This window comes from Eublepharis macularius, chromosome 18 (genome assembly GCF_028583425.1).
Source record: "Eublepharis macularius isolate TG4126 chromosome 18, MPM_Emac_v1.0, whole genome shotgun sequence".
Taxonomy (NCBI): domain Eukaryota; kingdom Metazoa; phylum Chordata; class Lepidosauria; order Squamata; family Eublepharidae; genus Eublepharis; species Eublepharis macularius.
The window spans coordinates 16,391,877-16,408,818 of NC_072807.1; the positions used below are offsets into that span (position 1 = coordinate 16,391,877).

The window sequence follows — 16,942 nt, forward strand, 5'->3', positions numbered from 1 at the left end:
TTAATGTTACATCTAAAACCTCAAATTTAAAAACCCGGTTAAATAGGTCAGGGGATATGGCTATGTAGTCAACAGTGCTGGTACCTGATGCCCCCACGTATGTAAAGGACCCCCCTGTGGAGTCAAAAGAGGTGCCATGCAAGATATGCAGGTTGGACAGAGAAAGCAGTTTCAGTAGTTTAAGGCCAAACTTATTTACTACTGAATCCTTTGCTGAGCGTTCTAAGACATGGGCATTTGTAGCAATCTGTGTACTCACACCATCTCTTGTATGTATGTATGTATGTATGTATGTATGTATGTATGTATGTATGCATGTGATGAAGAGAACTGAGGTTTTCAAAAGCTTATGCTACAGTAAAATTGGTTAGTCTTAAAGGTGCTACTGGACTCTTTTCGATTTTGCTACTACAGACTAACACGGCTAACTCCTCTGGATGTATGTATGTATGTCATTTATAATCCGCCTTTCTTACTTAGACTCCAGGTGGATTACATAGTGTGAGATTAGTACAATCAGTATCAAGGACATTTCCATACAGTGTCAAAGACATTTCCATAAACATCGCCATAGGGTAAATAAATACACTTTTACAAAGACATACCATTAGCAAGGATCCGATAGGGCCCCACTGAGAAGAAAGCTTCGGTCCCAAGACCTCATGGTACTCCGGACAAGTAGAGAAGTGCTTTGCGAAGTACCGGCTGCAAGTTCTTGCCATCAGCCGGGCCGAGAAAGGAGGCATCTTTCACCCCTTCTACACCCCCCTGTCCAGCCACTAGAGGGAAGCAGATGTACAGTCTAGCTTGAAGCCAGGCGGATTCCTGAAAGCAAGATTCTCCTTTCTGCTAGCAGGGTGCGGGGTGAATGGAAAGATTGAGACTAGGACTTCCAACTTTACATTGGGAAATTCCTGCAGATTTAGGGGTAGAGCCGGGGGAAGGCAGGTTCAGGGAGGGCAGGGTCCTCAGTAGATTAAAATGCCATGGAGTCCACCCTTCAAAGTAGCCATTTTCTTCAGGGCAATTGATCTCTGTCATCTGGAGTTGAGTTGTAATTCTAGGAGATCTCCAGGCCCTACCTGGAGGTTGGCAACCCTAGGAGAAACCTGACGGGTTCTTCCAGTCTTTACTAAACCCTGCAGCTTAAAACTGCCAGAATGAACGAGGACCTCTCATTTTAAAGAAGCCCCTTTACCTACTTCCAGAAGTACCTAAATCCAGGAGGTTTGCCCCTATTAGTCTATTGCAGCAAAAATAACCCGGAGTTTCGCGGCACCTTAAAGACAAACAACTTATTCTTCTGGCATCAGCTTTTGAGAACTGAGCGCAAAACCAGGGAAATTACCTTCTTTCCAGTTCTTGTGAATGGTCTGCATACATTTCTTCATTACGTTTTAATTTTTACATAACATCCAAAATCCAAAACAAAATCTATGCAATAACTGTTTTAGGACCAACCAAACCATTGTGCAAGCTTTTGAGCTCATCAGAATTCTTCGTTAGACAAGATGTTACAAAAATGGGAGGGTGGTGTTTTAGGGCATGATCTTTAGACTCTGTCTTGCTAGCTTTTCATGTGAAATGCTGAACAGACTTGCTGTCTTGAATTGCTGCTGTTGTTAGATTATAGCTGTTGCATCCTGGGAACAACTTGCTTTTCTTCACTTGTGGAACTGGCTGCCAAAGGATGTGGTGATGGAGGATGGGGCTATCAATGGCTACCAGTCATGGTGGATATTTACTCCCTGCAGTACCAGAGGCAGTATGCCTCTTTATATCAGTTGCTGGGGAGCACATGTGGGAGGATGGTGTTTCAATCACCCTGCTTGCCAGTTTGGCGTAGTGAGCGGCAGGACTGTAATCTGGAGAGCCAGGTTTGATTTCCCACTCCTCCGCTTGAAGCCAGCTGGGTGATCTTGGGTTAGTCGTAGCTCTCTCGGAGATCTCTCAGCCCCACCCACCTCACAGGGTGATTGTCATGAGGATAATAATAACACACTTTGTAAACTGGTCTATGTGGACATTAAGTTGTCCTAAAAGGTGGTATACAAATTGAATGTTGTTGTTCTTCCTAGAGGCAGCTGATCGGCCAGTGTGTGAACAGAATCCTAGACTAGATAGGCCTTTGGTGTGACCCAGAAGGGCTCTTCTTATGTAGCTTTATCTATTGTACTGATTTGTTTATTTTAACTATGACACTAGATGTAACTGTTTTAGCTGACGTGATGTACGGTTTTGTAAACTTGTGTTGGCCTATGGCAATAGACAATAAACTTACTTACAGGGCTTTTTTTCAGCTGGAACGTGGTGGAACGGAGTTCCGGCACCTCTTGAAAATGATCACATGGCTGGTGGCCCCGCCCCCTGACCTCCAGACAGAGGGGAGTTTAGATTGCTCTCCGCGCCATGGCGTTGAGGGCAATCTAAACTCCCCTCTATCTGGAGATCAGGGGGCGGGGCCACCGCCCATGTGACCATTTTCACCAAGGGTGATTTAAACTTTTAAACCCCCCCCCCCCCGTTTCAGCTGACCCAAAGTGACGTCATTGTGCGGTCCTGAGTTCCACCATTGAGTTCCACTACCTCTTTTTCCTGAAAAAAAGCCCTGGATATGAAGCATCTCTGAGTCTCCTCCTTCTTTTTCTTGCTTGGTGAAAACCTGTTCAGAAAACTCCTAAAACTACCTGCTGGCTTTTTCTGTTGCTGAAAATTCATTTCCTTTGTCCTGGAGCCTTTGATGTACTAACTACCTCTATCTCAGCTTGGCTCCCGTTTTTAATATTACTCTGAGGAACTCCACTTTTTCTCACCACCCCGCATTTCCACCCATCACTCGGCCCTGGGGAAAAGCCGTTGCTTTAATCATTTCTTTATCTGTCACCTTATATACAAACCGTTTTGTCAATGTTGCTGGAAAAGCAAAATAGGAGAATTTTGCCCTGCCGTTTTTAGTGGCAGATTTTGGAATCTGGCTTTGAGGTTTGTGTCCTGCGGGATATAACACAGGGAAAGCTCCGCATCTGATTTTAAAGCCTGCCAGATTGCTAGCTTTATGGATAAAAGGTAACCATGGCAGATTTGGCTCCCATCAGGGGATCCAGATCACAGTAGTCCTGGTGGACTGTAAGTTATACATTGACAGTGTTTTCTTCATGACCTGATACACCGGGGCACCTCCTTAAACAACGTGTTGTTTAACAAGTTTGATATTTAGTTCTTCCCTAATCTTTTTCCTTTCATCTCTGTGTGTGCAAGGATTACGACATGGAAAGTTCCCCAGGCAGCATACTGTGTGAGTCTCCCGAGTGTATAGCAGGGCCCACAAACCTGGCTGTGGCATGAAGTCAGCGCTGCACTCCTATCCCAAAGAAAGATCATACGGGAGGCAGGCAATATGCCTGTAACCGTGACATGAGCTGCCGGGGCCTCCTGTGTGTCTTCTGGTGTCTTGACCCCAAAGATTGGCCACGGCTGCCTGACTCCTGAGCCAGAGGGGCTTCCCTGTGAAGGAACTCTTCATTCCTTTTCGCCCCTTTATGCCTGCTGATCGCCAAAGGCGCTTGCAGAAGGTCATAACATGGCAGGGGGAAAAACAGGACATCTGTTTTCTCCATTTTGAGCCAGATGGGCTGAGGCAGGAAGTAGGTCAGCTCAACTTGGGCCGAGGTCAAGCTGGTGTCAGGAAAGGGTCTTACTCCAAGGTCTCATCGCTGTGCCAGGACTGCCACATGCGAAACAGATTCCAGGTCTCTTCTTGTTCCTGTGCAGCATGGGAAGGCCTGGCTTGACTTTATTTTTGTTGTTAATCTGTGGAGGAAAACAGGGCAGGAGCAGGGCACTACGGTTGGGGCCACTTAGAGGGGCTGGATCCAGAGCCTTCAAGGTCCGCACACTCCCAATTTTAGATACAGTTCTGGCTTGAGCCCGAAAGCTCAGTCATTTCAACTTGACGTTTTAACATTAAGTAGAAAGAACACGGGGAAAGTTTTTTGTGGGACGAGGTTGGGGGAAGAAGGCAGGGTAGGAGCAGCTCAGTGGGAGGCTGGGGGTTGGTTCCCCACCACTGTCATGCCCCTCTCAAAATATCTGAGGGTAAAAAAACTTTGTGGGTGTTTCCAGCACCTTTAGAAATGTCCCCTCCAAGTGGCTCCCACTCTCCAAAGCCATGGATTAAGGTGTGCATTCAATAGTTTATGGCCAGAAGAACTGGGAAGTCGAGAGGGGAGACCTTGGAAAAATTGCCTTCTGCCGATATAATTTAATTAGGCCTACAAACAAGCTAATATTTGTTGCCTGCATAGGGTTACCGGGTCCCCTGACCCACCGGGCAGGATGGCACTTCCAGGAAGTGATGTCATTGTGCGGGGTGGTGGTCACATGCCTCCCCGGGAGCACGGGGGCGCTCTGCAGGGGGCTGAATCAGGCCTGATTTTTATTTTCATTCTTACTCCTTTTTCCCAGCATAATTTAAAAATGTGCTTCTTTTATACCCTGCACTTCAAGAGAATGAGGCCTTTTGTTTCCTGTGTCCGGGGCCTCCCAACCTCATTGCTGTGTTATATTCTTTGTTTTGCCTCTGTGTGAATTTTCTCCATGAGGTCTCACAACTTCGAGCATTACAGTGTGGTGATGGCACTGCCTTTTATCACCCCCCCACAAAGTTGCTTCTTATTCCTGAGTGGCACAAGAAATAATTCCTTCCCTTTGATTCCGTAGCTGCCTTGGGATAAGCCACTTGATAGCTGGCCAAGCAACATCACCAGCCACGGAGAGACCATTACAAAGGAACCGACTGTGGGTTCGAACGGAGCCTTGAAGATGGCGTCCAAAGGGGGGCAGAACCTCCTGTTACATGCTTTGGTTTATGAGGCTGTTATGGTGGGTATTTTAGGCACGGGATGTTTCCTCTTTAGTCCAGGAAGGGAAAGATCCAATATTTATTCTAAAGGGCATCTTTAGAATGCCCAAGTGCAGTGGACAATATGACTTTTACCCAAGGGCTTTTTTTCTGAGGGAAAAGGCGGAGGAACTCAGGACCGCACAATGACGTCACTTTGGGTCAGCTGGAAGAAGGGGGAGTTTTTTAAAGTTTAATTCACCCTTGGCAAAAATGGTCACATGGCCAGTGGCCCCGCCCCCTGATCTCCAGACAGAGGGGAGTTTAGATTGCCCTCCGCGCAGCTCGGCGGCACAGAGGGCAATCTAAGCTCCCCTCTGTCTGGAGATCAGGGGGCGGGGCCACCAGCCATGTGACCATTTTCAAGAGGGGCCAGAACTCCATTCCACCACGTTCCAGCTGAAAAAAAGCCCTGCTTTTACCTCCTGTGTCATGCTCCGGAGATCCAGTATTTTCTGCAAACTGACTTCCTTGTGCAGAGAAAAACAAGCTGATTCATTCGTTTGGCACTTGTCTTGATAAGGACTTATTCCTAAGTGCTGCATTTTCTCCATACAGATTTGTTCCTCTGCCTTATCCTACCAGTAGCTCTGTGGGGCTGAGATTTAGGTCGAATCCACATTCACCCATTACCCGCATGTTTATCGGATATCTTCTGTTTGCCTCCAATCCGTGATTTTTTCCTCTTCGTTCACATCCCTGCTTCCAATCCGCCTTTCTCGCGCGCCCCTCCGGTCACACGGCTGCTCGAAAACTGCTTTTTTGGGCGGGACCTTTTTTCCCCGCCCATTTTTTAAAAAAATTTTTGAGCTCACTTTTCCGTTATTTCGATCTTGTGTTATAAAGAAACATCATTGAAGATAATGATGCCTCTCCTTCCCCCACTGACAGCACTGATGGCTCTTCCGTTTCTTTTTTGGAAATTTTGAAGCATGCGGGAAGCTTTCGTGGGCATTTCCTATGCAGGACAGTTCAGTGCTCAAATTTTACTGAAGTTTCACAAAGCCAAGCTTTGGGCGGGTTCAGGCCGGTCAGTCACTTTGGATGAAGAGGCTGGTTTGAAAGGTGGTTTGAAAGGTGCAGTTTGAAAGGCTTGTTTGAAAGGTGCGGGTTGCATGTCTGTGCGAGTGGAGCGTGCCGAGACGCCACCCAGCCGTCCGCTCCCCCTTCCCCCCTCTCCAAGACTGGAGCGGCAGCGCCTGCGGGGTCAAGCCGGCTTGGTGGCCAGAGGGCCGTTTACCCCAAGGGGGGAAGGCTGCGCACCCTCCCCTCCCGCGGACCGCCGCGCTGATGGGCGACCTCGCAGGGGCAGGCGCCCCGCGAGCTGGGCCTTTGCGTGGCGAGCGCCTGAGCCGGAGCGCCCACAGTGGAGAGGGCGCCTCGCAGCGCAGCGCATTCTCGCCCCCCGGCAGCGCAGCACTGGCTCACTGCAGAGAGAGGCTTGGAGGGACGCGGCTGTCTCCTCGGCCGGCATCCCCGGCCCGCCGCCGGGGCAGCAGTTTTTAAAATCCCTGTTCGTCTTCAGCCCCCCTCCGCGGATGTGCCAGCCCACGGGCCAAGCCACCTTTGCTGTCCCGGCAGCCCCCGCAAGCCCCGCCGTTCGGCTCAGCCGGGGATGCCTTGGCCAGTCCCTTCTCCGCTCTGAGCCGGGAGCCTCCAGCTGTGCCTGGGCTTCGACTCGGTCTGCTGGGCACCTTCTTGACCCCGGCGGGAGAGGAGGCGAGTGATGAGCCCGCCGGCTTCCCAGCGCCTCCAGCCCCGCCACTGGGGCGGCCCTCGGCAGCGACTGTTTTCTTTATTTTGAATGATTGATTCACTGTAATTTCGATATTACAGTAATATAAAATAAAAAAATAAAAAACAGTTAAAAAGGAAGTTTTGCGAGTCCGTTCTGAGGATGGATTCACCTCAAAATGATTTTTCAAACTACCAGATTTGATTCAGAAACAGCATAATCAATAAATCCAATGCTATGAAGTCAAAAACAGTCTTTTGCAGACTACGGAGCTCTTGCAAGTTGAATCAGCCAATAGGAACTCTCGGAACGGCCGGAGAGACAGGAAGGGGGGTGGTTTTTAAAAAAACCGCGTAAATTGCGCATTGGACCGTTCACGGCCACCGTGAAACTCCCGTTGAAAAACTGTGACCACATATTCGGGAGAAATGCAAATGAAATGCGTCTGTTTAATGAGGTAATGTGACCAGCACTCGGGATTGCGGGGAGAATGCGGGGAAAACGCGGAAAAAAAAAAGTAATGTGGATTTGGCCTTACTTCTCTTTATTTATTTGCATATTTATACTCTGCTTACAGCATCAATTACCGCTCCTTCCAATTTTATTCTTGCAACCTATGCTGCTTATGTCTAACGGCATGTTCTTTTATAGCATATTTTAAAATTGTAAGCCGCCTTGAGCAGGACACAGCATAGAAATATCTCTATACATAATTGAGAAAGCGTGTTCCTGACGATTCACTTCGATTCCGCTGCGCAGGCAGGGGATAAGAGGTGAGTTGCAGGAGCACATCAGGCTGCCTTCTCCCCTCCCCACCCTGCCGGTCCTGCACCCGTGCCTGCCAGCTGCTCAGTTTTCAGGCAGGTGGCAGGTGGGGGCACATGCCCCGCTGCTGTCTCCCCCCCACACACACACCTGACAACTTCCCAGTTCCAGGCGGCTGGCAGGTGGGGGCACGTGCCCCACTGTTTTCTCCCCTCCCCCACACCCCACTGCTTCCCCCCCCCATGCCCCACGCCTACCAACCTCCCAGTTCCTGGGTGGCAAGTGGAGGCCCATGCCCCACTGGTTTCTCCCCTCCCCTGTGCCCTTGCACTCCGCTGCTTTCTCCCCTCCCTTTCCGTGCCCCACGCCTGCCAACTTCTGAGTTCCCAGCTAGCTGGCAGGTGGTGGCATGCACCTCGCTGCTTTCTCCCTCCCCCCACGCCCCGTGCCTGCCAACCTCCTGGTTTCTGGCTGGCTGGCAGGCCGGAGCACATGCCTTGCTGCTTTCTCCCCACCTCCACCCTGTGTTCTGCTGCTTTCTCCCCTCCACCTCCACGCCCTGCACCTCCAGCCACCTGTCCCTGAGGGAACAGAGGCTAGGCCTCCCAGAAACCAGGTCTACCTCCCCTTCCTTGGCTGGTGTAGTAGACCTGGCCTCTGGCCCCACAGAGGCCAGGTCTACCTGCCACAGGTTTGCTGGCTGAGTAGACCTGGCTTTTTTACTCCTGGAAGCCAGGTCTACTGCCCATAGCCTTGCCAGGTAGACCCACAGAAACCAGGTCTACTATCCATTCCTTTACAGGCCAGTAGACCTGGCCTCCGTTACCTCGGGGGCTGGAACAGGCTGCCGTTGGGCACAGGAGCCCACCACAATGCCTGGTGCCACCTCCCCAGTGGTGCACCCTGCCTGTGGCAGCCCGATCCATCTCCAACAGGGTTGGAATGTGCCACTGCTGGACATAGGCACCCACATGACACCTTCCCTTACCCACTGCAGTGCTGGGGAGGGGGCAATGCCAGGCCCTGCCGTCTTGCACTCCTCCTGACCAAATCAGGCTGTGGCAGAGACAGCAATGCCTGGCACGGCTGCTCTGCCCTTTCTAGAGCCCGTTGTATTTTCCTCCCACAACGGGCTTTGTTAATAGTTCTAAATAAATCAATAAATAACAGCAACCCTGTGAAGTAGGTTAGGCTGAGAGTGCCCAAGATCACCTGAGGCAACAAGGTTTTGAACCTCTAACTACTATACCACACTGTTATGAGAACTAATACCTGGTCCAAGACCACCCAGTTTTGAGGACTGGTGATTTGCGACCCAGGTCTCTGTGGTTAAAGCTCAGCACTCAAACCACCACACCACACTTGGTGCCTTCATCTTCATACCTATTACTGCCTCCACTTTTGCCTGCATCTCTGTGGGTCACAGCTCTGGTGTACGGTCATGGATTATTTCTAAAATGATTTTTTTTCCCCTGGTGCAAAATGGACCCCTCCTCTGTGTGAGAGCTGAGAGGTAAACCTTGACCTGGCAGCGGAGGAACTAGAGAAAAGCAAACGTGCCTCAAATGGACAGGGGAAGGGGGGGAAGGGAGCCTGACAGTCTGGCTGTACTTCCTGTCCCCCCTCCTCTCTGGGGCCATCTGAGGAATGCTGAGGGGAGAAGGGTGGGTGTTTCTGGATGGGCCTAGAGGGCCTTCAGTTATAGATCCATAAAAGGAGGAGCTTCATTGGGGAGGAGGCCGGCAGGATTCCCGGTAACTTGTCTATAGAAGACCTCTCAATGCCGCCTGGCCAACGGAGAGTGGCACCGATTAGCAATTAGGGGGCAAAGTGTTTCGATGCCGAGTCGACCATCCAGTGGTTGGTGATATGGCCTGCCGTGCATACAAAAAGCTGCCTTTTTCATTTATTTTTATTATTTATATCATTTATAGTCCGCCTTTCTCACTGAGACTCAAGGCGGATTACGCGGCGTGAGATTAGTACAGTCTGTATCAAGGACAATTCCATTAAACAATGCCATAGGGTAAATAGATACAAGTTCACAAAGACATAGCATTAGCAGGAATCCAGTACAACATAATGGTGAGGTTTATGGTTCCTAACTCATTCGCGGGTCATCTGAGATCCCTTCCCTACAATACAGCCCTCTTATCTGAGTCAAAAAGCCTTTTGAATCATTCAGTTTTGCATCATTTGTGGAAAGCCAGGAGGGTGGGGGCTCTCTTGTCACGTCTTGGTGGATGTCTTGTTGCAGATAGGGAGTGAGATGTGGCGAAAGGAGACCTGGGTTCAAAGCTCAGAGCAACTTATTTTGCTGCTCTGGGCAAGTGACTGTGCGGGTCTGGTTGCAACTGAAAAGAGAGATAGACGTTAAATTAGGGCTGACAGCTAATTTTTAAGTTGACAGTTTGTGTAAGTGCAAGATGGTGCTTAGAAGGGTGTCATTCCGCTTAGGGTGGTGCTTGACACACAGGGACAGCTTTGTGTGATACCGCGACATCATTTCTAGCTGAAAAGAGTTGTCATTGCATTGCATAGAGACCAGCAAGAGGCCATGAAGGGCAGAGATATAGGGTGTGCTGTCACTTCCTTGGAAAGTCATAGAGTTTCCAGAAATTCCTGGAGAGGACTGATGTTACTTCTGTTTCTGTAATCAATTAAATCTATATGGCTATGCATATAGTAACACAAGAGTTCTTTTTATTTTGCTTACTTCATTCTTACCCCATATTTCTCCCTAAGGGGGAGCCAAAGAGGCTTACTTCGCTCCCCTCTTCTCCATTTTATCCTCACAACAACCCCATGAGTAGGCTAGGCTGAGTGTATGTGACTAGCCCAGAATTACCCAAAATAAAAGACCACTTGAACCTTTCCACAGCAGAAAGGGTATTCAAACCCAGGTGTCCCAGATCCTAGTCCTTGGCCATTTCCACACACGTTGAATAATGCACTTTCAATGCACTTTCGCAATCCTTTAGAAGTGGATTTTTTGTTCCACACATGGAAAATCAGTTTCAAATGTTCACTAAAGAGTATTGAAAGTGGATTATCCAGCGTGGGTGGAAGCAGCCCAACACTGTATCCTCTCTAATACGCCTGGTCCCAGATGGTGAACTCATTCATCTTAAAAGAGGTGAACTCGTTCTTCCTTCTACAAATGCCTTTTGTAAGGTGGCACCCACCTCCCATGCTTTTCTTGAGCCGCTAGCTGGGTCCGACTTCAGCCCCTGAGCCTCTGGGTTTCTGCTTGCTCTGAGGGTGTCTGGCCAACTACAACTCTGAGAGTGTCTGGCCAACTACAACTCTGAGAGTGTCTGGCCAACTACAACTACCTCACACACTTTGCTTTCCACTACACCAGCATCTTCACTGGTCAATGTGTTCTTTCAGCGCTCCATGTAAATTGTCCCTCTTCTTCGTCTGTGGAGCTTTCCTTGTTTTTTTTATTTTAGGTACTTCCAGGGCTTTCTTTCTGGGAAAAGAGGTGGTGGAACTCAGTGGGTTGCCCTCGGAGAAAATGGTCACATGGCTGGTGGCCCCGCCCCCTGATCTCCAGACAGAGGGGAGTTTAGATTGCCATCCGCGCTGCTCGACGGTACAGAGTGCAATCTAAACTCGCCTCTGTCTGGAGATCAGGGGGCGGGGCCACCAGCCATGTGACCATTTTCAAGAGGTTCCGGAACTCCGTTCCACCACAGTCCAGCTGAAAAAAAGCCCCGGGTACTTCACATGTATACTCTGCTTTTCTCTCCAACGGGACCCAAAGCAGCTTACTTCATTCTCTTCTCCCTTTTATCCTCACAACTGTGTGAGGTAGGTTAGGCAGAGTGTGTGTAAATGGCCCAGGATCCCCCAGAGAGCGTCCATGGCAGAGCAAGGAATTGAACATGGGTCTCTCAGATCTTAGTCTAATACTCTTAACCCCTATACCGCACTAGCACTCAGTCATATGCTGGATATAGTAAGAGAGTGTTTTATTCGCAGGATTCAGCTCCTTTTTATATATATACTAGCAACAAAGCCCGTTGTGGGAAAAAATACAGCGGGCTCTAGAAAACTGATTTGGCAGGCCCCTGGTATGGGTGGTGCGGCCATGCCAGGCCTCTTCACCGCCTCCATGGCCCAAATTAGGTGGCGCCGGGGGCAGCAAGGGCCACATTAGGTGAATGCAGAGCTGGGGAGCACTGGAGGGCCGCAAGTGTCCTGGCATGCTCTTGCACCTGGCAGCCGCCCAATTTGGCCCTGATTGGGGCCAAACTGGGCAGCTGCAGAGGCGGGGAGTACTTGGGGGGGGGCGCAGAAGCACATCCAGGTAAGCATGGGGGAAGGGGGGATGTTCAGCGGCCTCCTCAGTGAGCCATGTTGCAGAGGACTCACCTTTTATCACCGCAGAGGCGTGTGCGAGCATGCCTACATGGGGATAAGAGGTGAATCATCGCCAATACGGCTTGCCTTTTATATGTATAGATATAGAGCAGAACCACAAGTGACAAAAGGCACAGATTGGACACTTGTCTGCTTCCCTCAAGTTTTGATGGGAAATGTAGGCAGCTTGGCGGAATGTTGGACAAGTGACAGCTGAAAAGTCCATTGGACAGCAGGCAGAGAGCGAAGCTGCGAGACCAGGATGCCTACATTTCCCATCAAAACTTGAGGGAAGCAGACAAGTGTCCAATCTGTGCCTTTTGTCACTTGTGGTTCTGCTCATAGATGCGCCTGGAATTATTTTATTGAAAGTCACTTTCTTTTCTTTTGTCTCTTGAATAACACAGACTGGGAAGAAGGAACAAGTGCCCGGCAGCCTCAACCAGATGGAAGCGGAGGTCATCGTCCATTCTGATTTCTCAGCCTCCGACAAATATTACGATTCCCAACTACATGCCCTGGACACAGAAGTGTCCCTTTCTGAGGACGGCAGCCCCAAACGCCTCCCTCCAGAGGGAGTCCCATCTCAGCAGGCTTCTCCCAGCCACTCCAAGTTAAGCCAAGAAGATGAAAGTGAGCTGGAGGCCTGTGCTGCGTTGCTAAGGACAGAAAGGCAGACTCACAACATGGCCTCCGGGTTTCTGGGGACTGCCACTGGCTTCCCCAGGCCTGAGGAAAGCCTGGACTCGGTGGGGAGTGGGGACTCTGGCTTCCTTCAGGAACAGGGGGAGAATGTGGACCCTGTTCCCTGTGATGCTTTCCCCACAAGCCAGTCACAGGCCCTCCTCTGTGGTGGCCTTTCTAGTATCATCAGTTCTCCCACAGCATTTGAGAACATCGTATGCACACACCATCTTTGAAGAGAGCAATGACTAAATTTTTGTCCCTGGCAAAGCTAGGAATAGCGTAACATCCTCGATGGTACTAAATAGCCTCATAATTCAGAGGGTGGATGAAAAGGAGGGTGGAAAAAGGCTTCTCCAAGAGTATTTAGGAGAAGAGAACCATTCGTTAACTGTTTGCTTTCGAACCCTGAGGGCTGCTTCCTTTTAACCATTGCAGTTTTCTCCTTGGACCTCCTAGAACATTCAGTCTGTAAAACTGAGCAACTAGTATGCCAAGAACAGCGGGGGGGGGGAACGCAGGGGGGGCTTGGGCTGCGTCCAGCCACCTTTCCCCAACCTGCGTCACTCCTTCCTACCGCTGTGTACATTTGATTCTAAGCAAAGGGACCTTGGCCTATGGACCTGATGTTATGTGCCTGTGACTAGGAACATTTCCTGGCATGGTGCAAAGAAAACCAGGGTGGATCCATCTTTGGGCGGCCGTGGTGGTGGACAGCTCAGCCTAGAATTAGCTCAAGATTCCTGGGGCAGAGGAAACAGAGATCCAGGCAGGGAGAATGGAGTGGAGGTGACATGCCTGAAGGGAGATTGTGCCACAGGCATAGCTTCGTGACATCAGAGAAGAGCTGTGGAGCTCATGCTTTGTTGTAGATTGAATAGGCTGCGGAGCTCCGTGCGCTGTCTTTGAGCTGGCTGGACCCGCCCCTCCCCTGGCACCAAGATGGTCACTGGACCGCAGAACCGGCAGTTGCCGCTGTGACCATACTTGAAGCTATAGACATGGCTATGGAAGAGTCGTTTTCAAAATTCAGCTCTCCTTTTTTTAAAAAATGTAAAGCTTCTTGATGAATTTCAGCACAATAATATTAAGTATCAGCTTGCCAAATTAAGTACTTATGCAACCCTTTTGCATCCCCCACCTACCAAAAATATCTAGCAGCATCCACAACTGGAAATGCTGGGGGGAAATGCATTAGGAAATTTACCTTTTTTTGCAAACTCGCTTAGTTGGAATAATGGCTGGAGATATTTCCTCCCACCCTCAAAAGCCTGTCTGAGCTCTGCTTGAAGATATAAAGAAAGAAATATAAGGATAAAGACAATGTAAACTTTTCAGAGAGAATATTAGTACATTTTATCTCACTTTTGCCTCTGGTTAAACAGGTTTGATAGCAGTGGAAAAAAGAGTCCAGTAGCACCTATAAGACTACAAAAATTTGTGGTAGGGTATGAGCTTTCGTGAGTCACAGCTCACTTCTTCAGATACTTCTGAAAAGTGAGTCAGAGATACTTCTTCAGATCTGAAGAAGTGAGCTGTGACTCACAAAAGCTCATACCCTACCTCAAATTGCATGCAATTTTTTTTGTGTGCACATAAGGCAGGTTGAAGATGGCTAGGAGGCGACTTAAAATCCATTAAGTGATCTTGTGAATATAGTTTACTTATTCTGCAGGCTTTATCTCCAATATGCCTCCCTTGATACAAGCTGTGTCAGATAGGTATGAGCAGGGGTCATTTCGTAGAAAAGAGCTGGAAGAACTCATTAGCATAACTCATTAGCATATGCCACACCCCTGGATATAACTGGAAATGTGTCATTAGCATAACTGACTTGCATATGCCACACACCCTGACATCATCTATCCTGACTGTTTTGGACCCAATCCTGGCCATTCAGGGCCGAAATTGGACCCACAATGGCAAAAAGGCTGAATATGGCCAAAAAGGGGTCCAAAATGGTCAGGACTGGGCTGCTGCTGAGTGGGAGAGTGATCCACCACCCATCAGAGGCCCGATCTGGGCAGTTTCGGCCCCAATCCAGGCCAAAACAGGCCCAAAATGGCCGAGAGTCAGGTGGGTGGGGCCATCTGTCATGCGACCTCTTTGGGGAACTACCTCAAAATGTTCCTCCTCAAAATGAGCCCTGGGTGTGAGGTGCAGCACAGCTGGACATGGTTGTGTTGGCGCCAGTTGTTGTGTTGATGCCTGTGTCACATAAACAGTGGGACTGCATCTGAGACTGCATCCACACCATGACCTTTACTTGAAATGGGTGTATTTGACCAGAGTTTATTCCATAACAGAACTACCACAGCTGCATCCGCAGTCAAAGCTGCGGTTGCAGCTGTCTGTGAAAATGCTCTGGTATGATTCTCCTCTAATGGCAAACTGGGGTTTGTTATTATAGGAACGAGCTTGGAGACATGTAGGCTCCTGCGCGCTTCTCTCCTCCCTTTGTGGGCAGCCCAGTGGTGACATTTTGTTTTTGATGCTATATCCAAATCACCAACTGTGGTATGTTCTCTTCCCTACAGACGGGATCCGAACAAGGGCTAAATTACAGTTTGGAATCCCGGCATTTAGGGCAAGGGACAAATCATAGTTTGTGATCTGGACATAACCGTAAGCTATAGTTTCCCATGAAAGTGGGAGCTGCTGACAAAGAAAAGGGGAAGGGCATGCATGGCCAAGAATCCCCTTCCTTGTTGGAAGCTGGTGGAACGTAATGTAAATGCACTCAATTTTCAGAAAGGAAAAAAAATCATGGTTGTTGTGGATTTTCCGGGCTGTATTGCCGTGGTCTTGGCATTGTAGTTCCTGACGTTTCGCCAGCAGCTGTGGCTGGCATCTTCAGAGGTGTAGCACCAAAAGACCGAGATCTCTCAGTGTCACAGTGTCACAGCTGCTAACTGGTAGCTGGCGGTCCATAGTTTGAATCTGACTTGTAGATGTTCACTAATCGGCCTGCAGCTTCTAGGGGTGAAGGGAGCCCTTTAGTTCCATCCCAAATCCTCCTTGCGGCAGGATTTAGGAAATGTGTGGTGGAGGAGGACTCCGCTCAGGCAGCCTGTCTGTGTATCTCTTGAAGTTTTCCTCCACCCCTCATATAGGAAGCTGGTTGGTTAGAGGGGTTCAACCTCCACCAGCACTAGGTTTGCAAGGAAGAAAGAGAAAGGGGGTAGAAGCATTGCTCCGCCCCAATTCCTCATGTTCTCAACCGACCAATCTAGTTGCCTGCAAAACATTCACTGCATGGAGGGAACTTGGAATTGCTCCCTGTGGCGGCTGCCTCCACATGACACCAATTCATGCATTGAGGCACCTCCTATCCAGGTAGATAGGACAACCTGTCTCTCTGCTGCTGCAACATCACACCCACCTCTGCAGAGGTTTTTCCAGCAGTGTGAAGAAAAACATACAGACCCTTTTCTCTGAGTCCATTGTCAAGAGTTAGTATTTGGGGCTAGTTTATACATTCCACCGAATCAAAGCGATCAAGCATTTCCCAGACTCTGCCTCTGTAAGCTGCAGCTGTAGTTCGGGGTTTGCATGTTTGAATTGCTTGCTTTTGCAAAGTGATGGATTGGCCTTTTGAGATAATAGTTTTGATGTAGCGGATGTGCTAATTTTCTGAAAAAAAAGAAGGGACTATTCAAATATGCAGTACGCACACACACACACACGCTGCTGCCTGAAGTGGTCCAGTCCTTGCAAAGATTTTGAGCCTGTTGAATTTAAACTGGAAAGCCGCCTGCGCCATGACGGTTGCTTTGGTTAAGCATCGGCCCTTAATTTCTAACAGGCACATACAGCAGCTTTTTATACACTCTGCGAGTGCTTCTAACAACTTCTACAGAAAACAGAGAACCTTCCTCAGATACTGGGTCACTTCACCGGCTTGAACTTTTGACATTAACAGAGGGTGCAATCCCAGCAGGCCTTCTCTCGTGTGAGCTGAGATTAACAGAATTTCTTGGCTCCAGTTTCATTCAAAGGAGCTTGCGCGTGGAAGGAATTCTGCCAGAGGGTGCCCATAGGTTCTTGTACCTAATATTTTAGGTATTGATTGCTTTTTCTCTTTTTTAATGTATGACAATGTATTTTTTAATTTCCTCAGAGCATCTTTATTTTATTTAATTTTATAAAAAGAAAAAAAAGTTGCGTAGAGTGTGTTGTAGCATAGTGTTTTTACTACTACTTCTCTATTTTTATTTGTTCTTAACAACACAACTACCTCATGCTTGTTTAAAAAAAATAAAAGCAGTAGACCTTGTTCTTTTCCTGTGGTTTGTGCTTTGTATTTTGCGGAAGCATCTCGAGTACCAAGTGATGTGTTGGCAGCCACTTCTTGATATGTGTATTTGTTTAAAGTGTGTGTCTCCTTGCCTTATATCACAGAATCACAGAGTTGGAAGGGGCCATACAGACCATCTAGTCCAACCCCCTGCCCAATGCAGGAGCAGCCTAAAGCATCTCTGACAAATATT

General features: G+C 48.8%; 1 protein-coding gene across 3 annotated transcripts in view; it reads left to right on the forward strand.

Annotated features, from left to right (window-relative positions):
- Positions 1-16,700, forward strand: part of IGDCC4 (immunoglobulin superfamily DCC subclass member 4) — a 104,855-nt gene extending 88,155 nt beyond the window's left edge. For 2 of the 3 annotated variants that reach the window (XM_055002874.1, XM_055002875.1), the window contains exons 19-20: positions 4,720-4,881; positions 12,176-16,700. In XM_055002874.1, coding sequence (XP_054858849.1) covers positions 4,720-4,881; positions 12,176-12,688 — 675 coding nt within the window. In that variant the 3' untranslated portion in view covers positions 12,689-16,700. The remainder of the gene's footprint in view (positions 1-4,719; positions 4,882-12,175) is intronic. The other variant, XM_055002876.1, reaches the window with a different exon arrangement.
- Positions 16,701-16,942: the final 242 nt, after the last annotated feature.